General features: G+C 46.7%; 1 protein-coding gene across 2 annotated transcripts in view; it reads left to right on the top strand.

Moving 5' to 3' along the window:
- The window catches only part of SLC25A17 (solute carrier family 25 member 17), a 622505-nt gene that overhangs the window by 315483 nt on the left and 290488 nt on the right, over positions 1-16534 (top strand). For both annotated transcript variants that reach the window (XM_069654410.1, XM_069654412.1), the window contains exon 5: positions 390-506. In XM_069654410.1, the coding sequence (XP_069510511.1) occupies positions 390-506 (117 nt within the window). The remainder of the gene's footprint in view (positions 1-389; positions 507-16534) is intronic.

Genomic DNA, 16534 nt, shown 5'->3' with positions numbered 1-16534 from the left:
GCTGTTCTCATACCATCACTTGCCTCATACTCCCTATCATCATAACTAAACACAGCTGGTTACCCCTCTCTCTCTCTGTCTCTCTCTGTCTCTCTCCTTGAACTTTGTTCCCGAGGGCGTTCAACATACCAGCGCCTTGAGATTATACCAATGGTACATAAGGCGCTATATAAATGCAAAGTAACACAACATAACGTCGTTCTGCTTTCTGGAGCGGCTTCGTGAGTGGCGCAATTTAAAACCCAATCAATAAATGCATACAAAATACCATGGAAATAATTCCTGTTATAAGAAAAGTAACTGATAAAAATATATCTTCACAAAACGTCCCTTTATCTCGCTGATCTGTGTGTGCTATCTCCCTTCTAATTACTATGTGTCTTTTGCAGGAGTGGTGAATGTACTGCTTACTACACCTCTTTGGGTGGTGAACACACGCCTAAAGTTGCAGGGGGCAAAGTTCAGGAACGATGAGATCGAGATGACCAACTACAAGGGCATTCTAGGTAAGAGATGTAACACCCCGCTGCTATCTCTGTACTGGTACATGAACAAAGCGCTGCCGATGCTCCCACATCTTAAACTTCAACACCCCATGCTTATGCAGTATTTTCACAGGCACTGTCCGTTTAATCCTCATTTGTACTTCTGCTTTTTCACTGCTGCGACACACCCCTCCTGAGCCTATGCACATCCGTACTGCTGGACATGGAAGCCTTGTCACGCAAGGCAAACTCCCTATTCCCTAATCTCTCATCTATCTCCTTTCTCCAGAGCCGCTCTCTAGAGCCCTGACGAGCTAGAAAAAGATGCGACGGTTGGGGCTTATTTTCCACTCAATAATGTCTATCTTGGTGAATTAGGCTACTCATATTTGTACATATGAGCTTGCTTAAACTTGACCATCCCTTTCTTTTGTACAAAGGATGTCAAGGGCCGTAGTGAAGTTTTATAGTTACATATATTTATTTTGCATGCCTTTGGATAGCTGTCCAAATTAGGATAATGCCCCCCCATCCCTCGGAATTTAAGGATTGGATGACGCATTCTTAATAGCACACAGTTAGGCTGTCCCTCTACTTGGGCTCATGTTAAATATTGACACTAAACCCTGGGGTGCTGTTATATTGGGCCCTACCTTTAGCTTCCAGCAGCAGGTGCCTTGGGAACCATTACTTGTAGTCCCATTGATGGTGCCTTGCTTAGGTAGTCCTGATGCTCACTCTTGTGCTTAACTCTATGTTCGTCCTCACTATGATTTTCTGTTGTCATTGATTGATTATTTTATTTCTATCGCGCTCGTACACAAGTGTTTCAGAGCGGGACAAGGCAAGGGAGGGGAACAGGGGAGAAAATAACAGCGATTTTACTAGGCCCAGTGACATTGAGAACGCGCAAGTGCATGGTTGAGGGGGGAGGGGAAAGTGCATGGAAGGGGGGAGAAGTGAAAAGTGTGAAGCAGAGGAGAAACAGATAAATAATAATAAAGGCAACAAACAGTGGTAGTGCAGCCAGCAATTTGCAAGTGCTAGGTTTAAGGCAGCATTAAATACTGTAAGATGGCCATAGTCTCTTCAGCACCTCTGGAGTAGTAATAGTAGTATGCACTTTAGATACTTAACATATGGTGGGGTGAGAGGGAAAATATAGAGGCCTAAGATACTCAGAGGGCCCATGATACCCTGGACAGCTCCCTCCCACATCCACTACCTCAACAAGTGGTTTAGTGGTGCTAACATATCTCCCCACCCTTCCTTTCCATCAAATGGAATATGTCACTCCACTCTGCACATGCATGTTCATCCTAACCTAGAGCACTCCAGGGGTTTCTAGATTTATGGCAGAGGGCCACACACATCTCTGCTGATGCGCCTCAGTCCATACTCTCTGCATTTCCAACTTCCAGCACTAAGACCCACACACAGCTCTTTCAAAGCTTCTAATTCTAACGGCTTGAATCCTCTCTCAGATTTCTCATCTTAGATATTTCATGGGGCGCGTTACCGGACACCAGACGTTTTTCGCCAGCAATGGGTGAGGTGTGCCTGTTTCTCCCATGTTTTTTGACCATCCACTCCATGACTCCAGAAAGTGAGGGCGACCAGCATATACATAGTGCACACCATGCCCCATGAATTCAGTTCTTTTTTCCGTGCTTGGCACCCTGCACCAGAATGCTCTTTCTTTGATAGAACCAAACTGTTTCATTATGCCAGGATCGGTTACTATCTGTTTTCAAACGCTGCAAGAACTGGGCGTTTAAAATGACCTTTAACGGCCCCAATATTATCTGTTTCTGTTGTTTGGGGGTCTACTACAACATGGCAATGAACCCCAAGGCCCTATGGAATGTGTGGTAAAGGTGGTGCTTAGCAGATTTCCGTTCAATTCACGGGACCCCCCCCCCCCCCCCCCAAGAGGTTGCTCTTGGTTACAGATCAACCAATGCCATTCTTTGTCCTCTTCTGCGCACAGCTCAAGAAGCGATGAGTCTACTGTGGAGCAACGGGATTCTATGGGCAAAACAGTGTTCAGATATTCTCAAAGGGCTTGGTGCCGACGGCTTCAGCGCTAAAGTCTTATTTTCTGAGAGAGAAGCAAGGAGCCACTGTGCCTGTTAAGGCCAGCGGAGATTTCTTGAAAATGAGCACCTGTATGCTAGAGACCTCGGGCCCTGTCTCCCAAAACCAAAATCCCTTCGAAGACCAGAGCCGAATTACTGCCGCCGTTATCACGTCTCGTCAGGTTGATGATCTCGACACAGCAAAAAGGGGGGCACTATAGCGATGCAGGAGGTGCTTGATGAAGGGAACCGAGTCCTTTTTCAGTTCGAACTCATGGGAACTTGCCGGGAACACTTCCCCATGGTATTCATCATGGATGAACCCGATTTCAGTGGCCTGGAAGCAGATTTTTAAAATGGCAGCAGTCTCGATCCCTTGCCAGACTTGGACATAATGGAGACCTCTGTTTATGGGCATCCAAATGTCGTCTTAAGAAGGACCATGAAAAAAAGGTAATGGCGGTTTAGACAGTTTCTTCTGAACATATGACCTGGTGCGCACTGTTGGTGTAATGTCTGCTACCTTTTGAAGCAGTTCCACAAAATACGAAAGCAAATAACTAAGGCCTTGGGTAAATGTGTTTGGGACGCAATCTCTCTTGAGGCCATACATGCATCTTGTGTGCTTGCAAAATATTACCACGTGCTGTGGAAGGATGTATTGGAGGCAGCAGAGCACCTGCCACAGGGAGAGATAAGGAATGGCTTCAAAGGCCTAGTTACTGATGGTAAAGGAGACTGCTTGCCAAGCCTTCCAAGCAGACTTAGACACAGCAAGTTGTGTAGCTTGGTTCATGGGCACACCCAGGGGCGGCCTTAGGGCAAGGTGGGCCTGGCGACCGCCTAGGGCGCCATTAGCCCCCTGCCACACCAGCTCTGGAGAGTCTTTCAAGGGCTCCCCGAGCTCGCTTAGTGGGAGAATGTGCCTCTTTTTGTTATTAAATGTGCCTGTGGCGGTGTGGCGCATTTAATAACCTATTCAGATGATGAACTCCTCACCCCAACGCAAGAGCGAGGCGGATTTCATTGGAATAGGTCACTCGTGTATTAGCATGAGCGTCCTATTCCAGTGATTAACTTCCTGCCAGGCACGTAGCTGGGAGTTACCCCCCTGCCCCTCCAGGGGGGGCGCCAATTCTTTTTTAATCAGCCCAGGGCGCTGTTGCTGCTAAGGCCGGCCCTGGGCCCACCTTTGGTGGTAAGGACACTCAAGGATGTGGTCGTCCGGTTTTGTATCTGTTAGGAAAGACTTTTAATGTTCAAATTTCCCTCCGTAGACATCAATGGGACACCCAACATTTTTATACTATTTTGAATTTGACTTTTGGAGGCCAGTGCAGCTTTTTACCTGTACTGGCCTTGCTAAACTCATCTATTTGGGGGCACTGATCAGTCCCTATTGCTATCAGTGCATGAGAACTCTGTTATCCAGAGTAAAATTATGTTTATTTTTCCTGCAAACATCACCTTACAGTTAAGTGTGGTATGGACACCTTGTGTCCTTTGTAGTTTTTTTATTTATAAGTTTGTGCTTACTAACTTCATGTGTCCATCTTGATGTGGATGCTTTTGTACCGTTTTTTTTTTCATTTTCTCGTGCACTTCTGCATTTACCACTTAATGCCAAATAGAGTACCATATACTCTAAAATGGCCACGCCACAAGATTTTAACATATCCTTTGGACATCCTGTTTTCTGGCCTTCTTCCTTCCTCTTAAAGAACTGAAATTGCCATATATGGAAAGCCCTTTCCTACGGAAAGCGTCTGCTTTCCCAGGCAAAATGGGGGTTCAGTGTTTGTGGCCGGATATGGGTGGGGAGGGTGTTTGTTTGTTTATTAATTTGTAAGGCGCACTGAACCCGGAGGTAACTGGGCGCAACACATGTACAAGGATACTTGAGGCTTAGGTTACAAAGTCAGGCAGGTTACATATATACAGAAGGGTAAACGGATAACAATCTGAAACAGTGAAGTACAGCGGTAACAAAGTGCAAGTATAGTTCAGGCAGTGCATATCAGGTGTGCCAGATAACTACAGAAACTGTGCATAATAAAGAGGGGTCAGATGTCGTTGGATCGCAGCCATTTCACAGTATTGCATCTTAAGCTGTAGAGGGATCGGTCGGCTCTAAGAGATGGGAAATGCGTTCCAGTACTGGCCAGCTTTCACTGGGAAACTAATTCCTCCCGATTTTTTAGATGGAATCTGGGTATGTTCAAGCAGAAGGCACTAGCCACTCTGGAGGGGCATGTGGACGTTTTCCTTACAGTTCTCTCCGTTAGGTATGGGGGTGCTGCCTTATTTAGGCATTTAAATGTGAGGGAGACTGTTTTAAGCAGGATTCTGTCGTTTATCTTCAGCCAGTGATTATCTCTTCTGATTTCTGAAACATGTTCTCCGTTAGGTATGTTCAGGGACGTTCTTAGTGTGTTATTCTGTCAAATTTGGATTTTGTCTCGGATGTACTTTTAAGCACCTTATTAGCACCTAAGTAGAGGGCATTACAGTAATCTAATTTTGCGAGTATTGGTGCATTAGCGAGGATAATGCAGTGAGCCTTAGATAGAAATAGCCTGCACGCTGTGATGAGCTTGCACATGTAGGCAGAGGAAGACGCCAAGGAATTGACCCGTTTGCCAAGGGTTAGAGTGGAATCAAGGTTGATAGTGTTTCCATCTATGTTGAAGGCAGAGTAATTTTTTTTTATTTGTTTATAGTGCACAAACACCTTTACAAAATTAAATTAAATAAAATAATTCTTATACATATTTATTTAAAAACAAACATTACTGATGTACAATCTTTCAATTATTCAGTTTTTTAGGTTGGCCGCTGCTCTGAGAATCAGGATCTCTGTTTTGTCATCATTCAGGCAGAGGCCATGGGTTGCCATCCATGCCTGAATGAGGAGGTATATTATTTTTACCAAAGACAGGCCATCATCATAATTGCCCGAAAAGGGAATGAGGATCTGGGTATCATCTGCATAATTAGTGTAGGCGACACCTAGCCTGTCCAATTTGTCAAACAAAGGCTTTGTAAATATATTACACATAGTTGGCTATACACAGGATCCTTGTGGGACGCCACATGTTGTCTGGATAGGATTTGCAGCTGCTGATGGGGAGAAAACTCTGTTGTTTAAGAAGGATTGGGCCCAGGCAATTGCATCCTTATAGAAGTGGGCAGCCGAGGCCAAGTGTCTGCACAGAACTTCATGGTCCACCAGGTCAAAGGCAGTCGAGCAAAAGGAGCATGGCTGTTTCCCTTTGTCCTTGAGCTCATCAATTTGGGTTTTTAGTTCGATTAATGCCTTTTCCGTGCCATGTTGTGGCCTAAAGCCGGATTGGCGGGAGCCTAAGAGATGATTGACCTCAAGGTAGTTCTGTATTTGCAAGTAAGCCACTTTATCAATTATTTTGAGAAGGAACGGCACCGTGGTAATAGGCCTATAGTTGATAAGGATGGCGGGGTCTAGAGTCTTTTTTTAAAAACAAAAGTGGTAGGACCCAAGACTATTTTAGGTTGCTTGGAACAGTGTTGGTTGCGAAGGAGGCATTGATTAATTTGGAGATAAATGGGGCTAGGTGTCTCGCTGCCTCTGTAATTATCTGAGTGGGACAATTGTCGCCTTGGCAGTTGGAAGCTTTCAGTGATGAGCTAATTTTTGCTGTTTTAAGGATGGATACTTTGGTGAATCTGAATGGTTCTCGGGTGCTAGGGGATTCAGTGGGAAGGGTTGGATGCGACTCAAGATTAGGCCGGGAGGCTTTCTTATTTGCAATATTGTTTTGAAGTAATGATATTTTGTTAGCTAGGGCATTTTGTATGCTTGTGCACCACAGTTTATCCTTTGGCATGTTGTCTATGGGTGAGATAGGGGATTCCATTTCACATAGTATCACAAATAGTTCCTTCGAATTGGAACTGGCCTTGGAGATTATTTAATTGTAGAGGTCTTTTTTTAGTGCAAATTATTTCCTTTTTGTAGCTATTTGCAAAGTTAGTCAAATGTAACTTGTTTTCTGCAGTGGGAGTGTGTCTCCATATGGTTTCTAGTTTTCTTTTTGGAGTCTCAGGTTTTTGAGATGAGGAGTGAACCAGGCATTAAGGTGTGCACGCTGTTTGCTTCTGCGCAATTTGACCAGTGCAATGATGTCTAGGGCCTTAGACATAGTGTTATTGTATACTTCAACCAGGAAGTTTGGGTCAGGTACATTTGGGATTGAGTTAAGCGATGGTAAGATATGTGGGAGTAATCTTTCCAGTGTCATATTTTTTTGCTTCTCGTGCGAAGAGGTTGTGGCATGACTTTATCTTTGACCAGATGTCTGGGAGTAGCTAAGGTGAAGGCGATCAGGTGGTGGTCTGTCCAAAGTTGTGGGGTAACCATAGTAATGGAGGTTTTGCAATTCTGGTCCGCCACCCAGTCTAGGGTGCTTCCTTGAACGTGGGTGGGTGAAGACACTCTTCGTGTTAGTCCTTGTTTTGAAAGGATATTGACTACTGCTTGGGCATTTCTGTCAGTGGGATCATTAAATCAGAGATTGAAATCACCCAGTAATAATATTTGTGAGGAGTCTTTAGTGTTATTCGCCAAAATACTGGATATATCCTCCACAAAAGTGCCAATGTAAAGTAGGTAAATGGTAAGGGTGCAGTAATTGGAAATAGGGAGTTTGGCAATAAGCATTTCACAAGATTTGATTGGGATGGAGGCGAAAGTCTTATGGCAAGGTCAGATTTAGCTATAAGGGCTAATCCGCCTCCTTTGGCATTAGTTCTGTCTGCTCTAAATATTTGATAGTTTTCGGGTATGGTAGCGTGAGGACTGGGCCAGCTGCGTCATGCAACCATGATTCTGTGACAGCTAGAATATCAAGGTCCTCTATGGAAATCAGATCTGCTATTTCGGAGGCATGTGCCACTAGCGATCTAGCGTTGATCATGGCGCTGCCATGGTTTTTAGGATCCTTTGCTGTATTGGGGGGTCGAGGGGTTTTAGCGGCAGTGGGCTTAATTCTGGTCATGTGAGGTGTGTGAGGCGCGGAAGTCAGGGTTCCATGCAGCGTCTCAATATCTGGGCTGAGTGTAGATTCAATACCGGAGATATTTTCATAATATTTATGGCTGGGTGTCATGGTCTTGCTACTCTGGGGTTCATAGAGGCGAGGTGGTCCGGCCCAGAGTCTGTTGTTCCTGGCCGATAAAGGGCAAGGTGAGTCTGTAATCTGCAGGATGATTATTGCTATAGTCCGAGATGTCAGGGACAGCTGGAACTTCTTAGGGAACATAGTTTCTCAATTACTCAGGTTGCTTAATTGTAGTGGATGGCGGTCAGTTAGGGGGAGGATCTAGAGCTGAGAGTGAGTCAGGAAAGGGGTGAACCGCGCGATCTTCTGGGAGTGGAGCCTAGGCAAGTATAGTTCTGGCGAAGGATGGGTCCCAGTAGGTATGGGCTGGTAAGATTCAGGGCAGGGTTGAACAGTAGGCACAGGCTGATGCGGCTCAAGCAAAAAGGGTGAGCATCATACGTAGACTAGTACAGTATTCAATGGTGCACTAGATAGCAAGTATAAGCAAGAAGGGTTCAAATAGTGGGACAACAGGCCTAGACTAGTGTGGTTCAGGTAGTTGGTCATGATCAGTGGGTTCATTCAGTTTATACAGTATGGTGATCGATCGTGAATGAGTTGGTACAATATGAACAATAGGTGGGGGTATGGCTAGCAGTGGACTTGTGACAAGGCAAGTCAAGTGCCTACAATAGGTAGAAGGAGGCGCACTGTAGAGTTAAAGAAACATAAACGGTGTGGAGCAATGGCATGCAAACTATACGTTATACATTAGCTTGGATAGTGCAGATGCGTACACAGCTGATTAGAAAGGCGTCGGCAATGTGGCAATGTAACATGCAAGCCATACGTTACACATTGAGGCATGTTAGCTTAAATATTGCGAGTACCATTTAAATTGTGCGTGGTACATGACATAGTATGGAGTTTGCAAGACATTGGTTTAAGTGATGTGAAAGCATACACAGCAGAATTAGAAATAACTAGGCAGTGTGTCGCCGTATCATGCAAGTTGTACGTTCTACGGTGAGCCACATTAGCTTGAGTAGGGCAGGTGCCAGGTGCATAAGGAGGTAGAACGAGGTACAGACCTATATGAACGGTGTGGTCCGTTTCGGTTTGGCATCCAAAGCATCTGGGTGAAGTAGGTAAAAGATGCTGTATCCCAAATTTCGGGGCCTAATGTTCGGAGGTAGCAGGGGGCCCAAGAGGGTATCTTAGGTATATTGACTGACGTGGTGCAACGATCGTAGTAGTTCTTAGGTCATGGTACTATAGTCAACGACAAGGGTGAAACGGGCACCGATGTGGCAAGTTGCTCAGATAGCACGTATCATAGGGTATGCAGTAGGTTAGGAGGTGATACGTTAAGTTGTACTGGGAGCACGGTAGATGCAGGAAGCTGGGGTAAACCACTGATAATAATGGTACAATTACGAGCCGTGCATCATGGCGTGGGCACTTTACAGCTGCGCTTCAAGCGAACAAAATAGTAGGAAAAAGTTATACAGTGCTCGCCTTTGAGAATGTGCTTTGAGTCTCACGCCGGCACAGTGCGGCAAACAGACAAAACAGGGCCTTATCCTCGGCAGGACGGTTGCTGCCTTACGGTAGCGTTAACTGGCTAATAAGCAAGACGTGTCCTAGCAACCAAGGTACACAGCCTCATTTTCATGCTGCATTGCACTGGCCATTTTTGGAAGGGCAGAAGCTCGGCAGCAACATGGCAGGCTGTAACGGGAATGGTCAGAGAACGTAGGCATCGGATGGATCATCAGCATTTCTCACCCTATGTGCAGGTACTGGGTTAGGAGCTAGACGGACATAGGAGTGGATGCAGAATCTCTCCGTGTTGCAATCCTGTCGATGGCTTCTTTCAAAGATGAGGTCGCTGCGAATACTGGGGAGGAGGAGGGCTCCTGCCCACTCCTACGCTCGCAGTGGAGCTTCTGGCAAACAGGAGGCAAAACAGGGCCTTATCCTCAGCCTTTGGCGCAGGACGGCTGCCGCCTTACGGTAGCATTAATTGGCTAATAAGCAATGCGTTGCCTAGCAACCGAGGAACACAGCCTCAGTTTCATGCCGCATTGCGCCGGCCATTTTGGGAAGGGCAGATGCTCGGCAGCAATGTGGCAGGCTGTAACGGGGAATGGTCAGAGATGGTAGGCATCGGATGGATCATCAGCATTTCTCACCCTATGTGCAGGTACTGGGTTAGGAGCTAGACGGACATTGGGGTGGATGCGGAATCTCTCCGTGTTGCAATCCTGTCAATGGCTTCTTTCAAAGATGAGGTCGCTGCGAATGCTGGGGAGGAGGAGGGCTCCTGCCCACTCCTACGCTGGCGGTGGTGCTTCTATGTGGTCCCAGTCCACATCCATGCCAAAGTGTAAATGGTAAGGGTGCAGTAATTGGAAATAGGGAGTTTGGCAATAAGCATTTCACAAGATTTGATTGGGATGGAGGCGAAAGTCTTATGGCAAGGTCAGATTTAGCTATAAGGGCTAATCCGCCTCCTTTGGCATTAGTTCTGTCTGCTCTAAATATTTGATAGTTTTCGGGTATGGTAGCGTGAGGACTGGGCCAGCTGCGTCATGCAACCATGATTCTGTGACAGCTAGAATATCAAGGTCCTCTATGGAAATCAGATCTGCTATTTCGGAGGCATGTGCCACTAGCGATCTAGCGTTGATCATGGCGCTGCCATGGTTTTTAGGATCCTTTGCTGTATTGGGGGGTCGAGGGGTTTTAGCGGCAGTGGGCTTAATTCTGGTCATGTGGGGTGTGTGAGGTGCGGAAGTCAGGGTTCCATGCAGCGTCTCAATATCTGGGCTGAGTGTAGATTCAATACCGGAGATATTTTCATAATATTTATGGCTGGGTGTCATGGTCTTGCTACTCTGGGGTTCATAGAGGCGAGGTGGTCCGGCCCAGAGTCTGTTGTTCCTGGCCGATAAAGGGCAAGGTGAGTCTGTAATCTGCAGGATGATTATTGCTATAGTCCGAGATGTCAGGGACAGCTGGAACTTCTTAGGGAACATAGTTTCTCAATTACTCAGGTTGCTTAATTGTAGTGGATGGCGGTCAGTTAGGGGGAGGATCTAGAGCTGAGAGTGAGTCAGGAAAGGGGTGAACCGCGCGATCTTCTGGGAGTGGAGCCTAGGCAAGTATAGTTCTGGCGAAGGATGGGTCTCAGTAGGTATGGGCTGGTAAGATTCAGGGCAGGATTGAACAGTAGGCACAGGCTGATGCGGCTCAAGCAAAAAGGGTGAGCATCATACGTAGACTAGTACAGTATTCAATGGTGCACTAGATAGCAAGTATAAGCAAGAAGGGTTCAAATAGTGGGACAACAGGCCTAGACTAGTGTGGTTCAGGTAGTTGGTCATGATCAGTGGGTTCATTCAGTTTATACAGTATGGTGATCGATCGTGCATGAGTTGGTACAATATGAACAATAGGTGGGGGTATGGCTAGCAGTGGACTTGTGACAAGGCAAGTCAAGTGCCTACAATAGGTAGAAGGAGGCGCACTGTAGAGTTAAAGAAACATAAACGGTGTGGAGCAATGGCATGCAAACTATACGTTATACATTAGCTTGGATAGTGCAGATGCGTACACAGCTGATTAGAAAGGCGTCGGCAATGTGGCAATGTAACATGCAAGCCATACGTTACACATTGAGGCATGTTAGCTTAAATATTGCGAGTACCATTTAAATTGTGCGTGGTACATGACATAGTATGGAGTTTGCAAGACATTGGTTTAAGTGATGTGAAAGCATACACAGCAGAATTAGAAATAACTAGGCAGTGTGTCGCCGTATCATGCAAGTTGTACGTTCTACGGTGAGCCACATTAGCTTGAGTAGGGCAGGTGCCAGGTGCATAAGGAGGTAGAACGAGGTACAGACCTATATGAACGGTGTGGTCCGTTTCGGTTTGGCATCCAAAGCATCTGGGTGAAGTAGGTAAAAGATGCTGTATCCCAAATTTCGGGGCCTAATGTTCGGAGGTAGCAGGGGGCCCAAGAGGGTATCTTAGGTATATTGACTGACGTGGTGCAACGATCGTAGTAGTTCTTAGGTCATGGTACTATAGTCAACGACAAGGGTGAAACGGGCACCGATGTGGCAAGTTGCTCAGATAGCACGTATCATAGGGTATGCAGTAGGTTAGGAGGTGATACGTTAAGTTGTACTGGGAGCACGGTAGATGCAGGAAGCTGGGGTAAACCACTGATAATAACGGTACAATTACGAGCCGTGCATCATGGCGTGGGCACTTTACAGCTGCGCTTCAAGCGAACAAAATAGTAGGAAAAAGTTATACAGTGCTCGCCTTTGAGAATGTGCTTTGAGTCTCACGCCGGCACAGTGCGGCAAACAGACAAAACAGGGCCTTATCCTCGGCAGGACGGTTGCTGCCTTACGGTAGCGTTAACTGGCTAATAAGCAAGACGTGTCCTAGCAACCAAGGTACACAGCCTCATTTTCATGCTGCATTGCACTGGCCATTTTTGGAAGGGCAGAAGCTCGGCAGCAACATGGCAGGCTGTAACGGGAATGGTCAGAGAACGTAGGCATCGGATGGATCATCAGCATTTCTCACCCTATGTGCAGGTACTGGGTTAGGAGCTAGACGGACATAGGAGTGGATGCAGAATCTCTCCGTGTTGCAATCCTGTCGATGGCTTCTTTCAAAGATGAGGTCGCTGCGAATACTGGGGAGGAGGAGGGCTCCTGCCCACTCCTACGCTCGCAGTGGAGCTTCTGGCAAACAGGAGGCAAAACAGGGCCTTATCCTCAGCCTTTGACGCAGGACGGCTGCCGCCTTACGGTAGCATTAATTGGCTAATAAGCAATGCGTTGCCTAGCAACCGAGGAACACAGCCTCAGTTTCATGCCGCATTGCGCCGGCCATTTTGGGAAGGGCAGATGCTCGGCAGCAATGTGGCAGGCTGTAACGGGGAATGGTCAGAGATGGTAGGCATCGGATGGATCATCAGCATTTCTCACCCTATGTGCAGGTACTGGGTTAGGAGCTAGACGGACATTGGGGTGGATGCGGAATCTCTCCGTGTTGCAATCCTGTCAATGGCTTCTTTCAAAGATGAGGTCGCTGCGAATGCTGGGGAGGAGGAGGGCTCCTGCCCACTCCTACGCTGGCGGTGGTGCTTCTATGTGGTCCCAGTCCACATCCATGCCAAAGTGTCTATTGCTGGGCAGATGTGTTGACCAGAGGCTTTCTTGTATTGGACAGCCCTTGTCGGTTTGAATGCTGCATATCGTTACCATTGGTAGGCTCCAGCTTGACCTTTTGATAAGAGGGGGACCCTTTCAGCCATTCTTCATATGGTTGCTACAGCCAAGACTCCTATGAAGAGGAGCATCCTGCAGAAGACCTGGAACCCATTGTTGAAGCCCACAAGCAGCAGTTTCTTCAACCATCCCAGTGAAGTCCTGATCCTTTTCAGATCTTCAGAAGGCCTTCATTGGTGCTTCGACCCCTGACCTATGAGAACAATCAGTCTCGACCCATGCTTGAAGATCCTGCCACTGGAAGCCTTCAGAAGCATCCCGGAACTATCCTGTGGGCTGACCAGCTTCAAATCAGGCTATCTTGCTGCAATGGCCGTCATCCTGAGTTGAGCCATGGGACACTTTTGATCCTCGACTTAAGAAACAAGAAGCATTACACTGCAGTTGTAGCTCTCCTCCATGAGGAGGGACCTCGTAGGATCAGCCTTGCTGTTTAGTCACACTACCCGAACAGTTTGGCTCAACATTAGTGCCTTTCTCTGTTAACCGAAACGGGGTGGCCTCTCAAAAGCTGTCCACAAGGCTGATTCTGAAAATTCATCTTAACAGCATCTGATATATAAGCTAAACTTCTGGACATGTTCTTCAATTGGCTGCACCTTTTCAGAGCAAACGCTGATTCATCGTTTTAGAGATGCAAAGCCTCCAAGGAAAGTGCAACATCCATTGTCCTTTCATTTATGTATTATTTATTAATTCCCTTTTTTTCATAAACCACGCCACATTTCCAGAGGCATCGGAGCGTGCACGAAAGACAGAACAAAACGAACAGTTCAACTAGAGCAAGAGATCCAGAGGCAGAGGGCAAGAAGAAGAAAGGGCAAAGACCGGTTAGTCTGGCGATAAGTTGAAGAGATGTCTTCAGCCTTTTTTTGTACTCCACGGTTGTTGAAATGGCTCTAATGCTGTGCAGGAGTGCATTCCAGGCAATCGGGTTCTTGACATCAAAACTGTGTCCACCAGCCTTGGCAAGTTTAAATTTAGGCTGTACAATTTTGCATTGATTCTCAGAACTGAGAGTGCGCGTTGGAACATAATGCATTAGGCAATCCGCAAGATATTTAGGGGCCAAATTAAGAAAACATTTGTGAGTCAAAGTAAGCAATTTGTGAGTAATTCTGAGCTTCACGGGGAGCCAATGAAGATCCCGCCTGGAAGCGGTTATATGAGCTCATCTAGAGAGGCCCTAAATAGCACAAACTGATCCATTCTGGGAGACCTGAAGGGATGGCACATTAAGCTGAGAACAGCCACTTAGGAGTCTGTTATAGTAATCAAGGCAGGAATTGATAAGGGCAGTGGCAAGAGTAGCTGCAATTTTTTGTGTCAGGAAGGGTTGAATATTGCAAAAAAAATGTGTCCTACTTTTCGGGAGGCCATTGTTTCTGCAGTTTCACTTCATTCTCAGGGGTGCGACCCATTTCTCAACCATGAAGGGAACTCGACCATGTAGGGATATCTGAGATATTGCACCCACCCAGCAGCGGTCGGGGAACCCTGTAAAACCAGGAATCAAGTGCCACTGTGCCTCTTCTTCCACAACCCAAAACTGTTTTGACTTATCCCGGTTGCACCCAGCTCCTGTGGTGATGGGGGAGTTTGGGTGGGGGGTGGGGCTTGACCTCAATCTACATAAAAGATGGCAGAATGGGAAAAGGAGTGGGAGTGCCCCTGTTTCCCGGTTTGCAACAATTACAATGGTGTCTGTCCCATTTTGGACTTGCGGTTCCTAAACAAATTTACAGGAAGGACAAGTTCAAGATGGCCACCCTTTCTCCGATCCTTCAAGCCCTACGGTTTCAAGACTGGCTGGTGTCACTGGCATTTTTTCCATGTGCCTTAGCAATCCAAGGCACAGGATATACTTGAGGTTTGTGAAAGATGGCACACATTACCAATTTCGTGTTTTACCTTTCAGCTTGACTTCCGCCCCAAGGGTTTTCTACAGAGGGAAAAGGTTCTTGTTTTTTCCTTTCTAGACAACCGGCTCATCAGAGCTCACTTTTTGGAGCTGGTGGTCTCCCATCTTCACCACACTTGTAAGCTATTGCAGAGTCTGGGCTTCTCCCCGAATTTCAATAAGTCGCAGATGACAACATTCCAAAAGCTCCAGTTCATTTGAGTAGTTCTGGTCCCTCAAACGGGGAAGGCTTTTCCTACTGAGGGGATAATCATAAACATATTCCAGATGGTTGAGAGTTTCCAGAACAGCAACTTTCTTCCAGCCCTCAGCCTTTGTATTCTGTGCCTCATGGCATCCTGCATCATTCTGGTGCCCAGGAGCCCAACTGAGGAAGAGATGACTCCATTGGCTTCAGTTCTCAGGGATTCCAATTCTCAGTCAACATGTTTGAACTGCTCTAGGTTTCGACTGATGTTGCACAGGATCTCCTGTGGTGGCACCATTGGGACAATCCTAGGGCAGGCGACCATTTTTGCCACTGTGGCCGACGGTGGCCACAGATGCTTCCTTGAAAGACTGTAGCACTCATTAGGATGAGCTTGATTTAGTCTTTGGTGGAATCAAGATTGTACATCAATCATTTGGAGCTACAGGAGATCAAACTGGCTCTGAAGGCCTTCCTTCATTCGATCAAGGGGAAGAGTGTTCTGATCATGATGTACAGCATAGTGGCTACTCACTGCCTCAACAAGATAAGTGATGTGGGGGGGGTCACTGCCCCTGTTCAGGGAAGCGATGCAGCTTTGGTTCTGGACCTTGGAGAACATGGTGTTGCCAGTGTCCCATATGGTCAGGCTGACGAATGTGGTGGCAGATGCCCTGAAGAGACACAGCAGGTCTCATGCATCAGAGCAGTGCCAGGAGGTTCTGGCAGAAATGTTCACCAATTGTGGAACCCTCCTGATGTAAGTTCGAGCTGTTCTGCTCCAAGGAATTTCCCCAGAGAAGGGCAAATATGGATGCGTTCTTAGTCGCCTTCGATTCAATCTCATCTATGCATTCCCACCAGTTCCAGTCATCCTGCAAGTTCTCTGGAGGTGAGAGATTTGAGACTAGTGATCCTAATTCCCCGGACTGGGCTGTAAGGACATGGCTACATGTCCTCCTCGAAGTCTCCTGAAGAAAGCAGCCATTCCCCTTCCATCAAGGAGGACATGGCCTTCGTTTGAATCTCTGAACTCTTGGTTACTGAGAGGCTGAGATACAGTGATTGGGGCTTGCTAGAAGAGATCTTGGAGGTTCTCCTTTCTGCACGAAGCCCAGCCACCAAAACCATTTATATTTGTTGGTGGGAGAAGTTTTAAATCGGGGAGAGGAATCCGGAGCTCTATGGCCTCTACTGCTTATTTGGTTTTGCAGTTCCTTTTGGTCCATGGCAAAGACAGGCCCCCAAATTACGTACAGTCAAGGGTTATTTTAAAGTGGGCCGCTTAGTTGATGTCATTGGGTGTAAAGCTGCAAAAAGATCATCTTTCCTGACACTTGTTCTGACCTTTTTGATGGGGTTTGTCTTTTGGGCCTCTTCACGATTGTCCCCTGAGACTTAGTGATTTTCCTAGTGGCAGTAACTTTGGCCAAAGGTATTGGCAAGCTGCAGGTGCGGTTAGTCA

The sequence above is a fragment of the Ambystoma mexicanum genome, chromosome 3q (genome assembly GCF_040938575.1).
Source record: "Ambystoma mexicanum isolate Mex_15411 chromosome 3q, UKY_AmexF1_1, whole genome shotgun sequence".
In the NCBI taxonomy this organism is placed as follows: Eukaryota; Metazoa; Chordata; class Amphibia; order Caudata; family Ambystomatidae; genus Ambystoma; species Ambystoma mexicanum.
The sequence above is the reverse complement of the archived record's forward strand: the minus strand, read 5'-3'. Positions and strand labels throughout refer to the sequence as shown.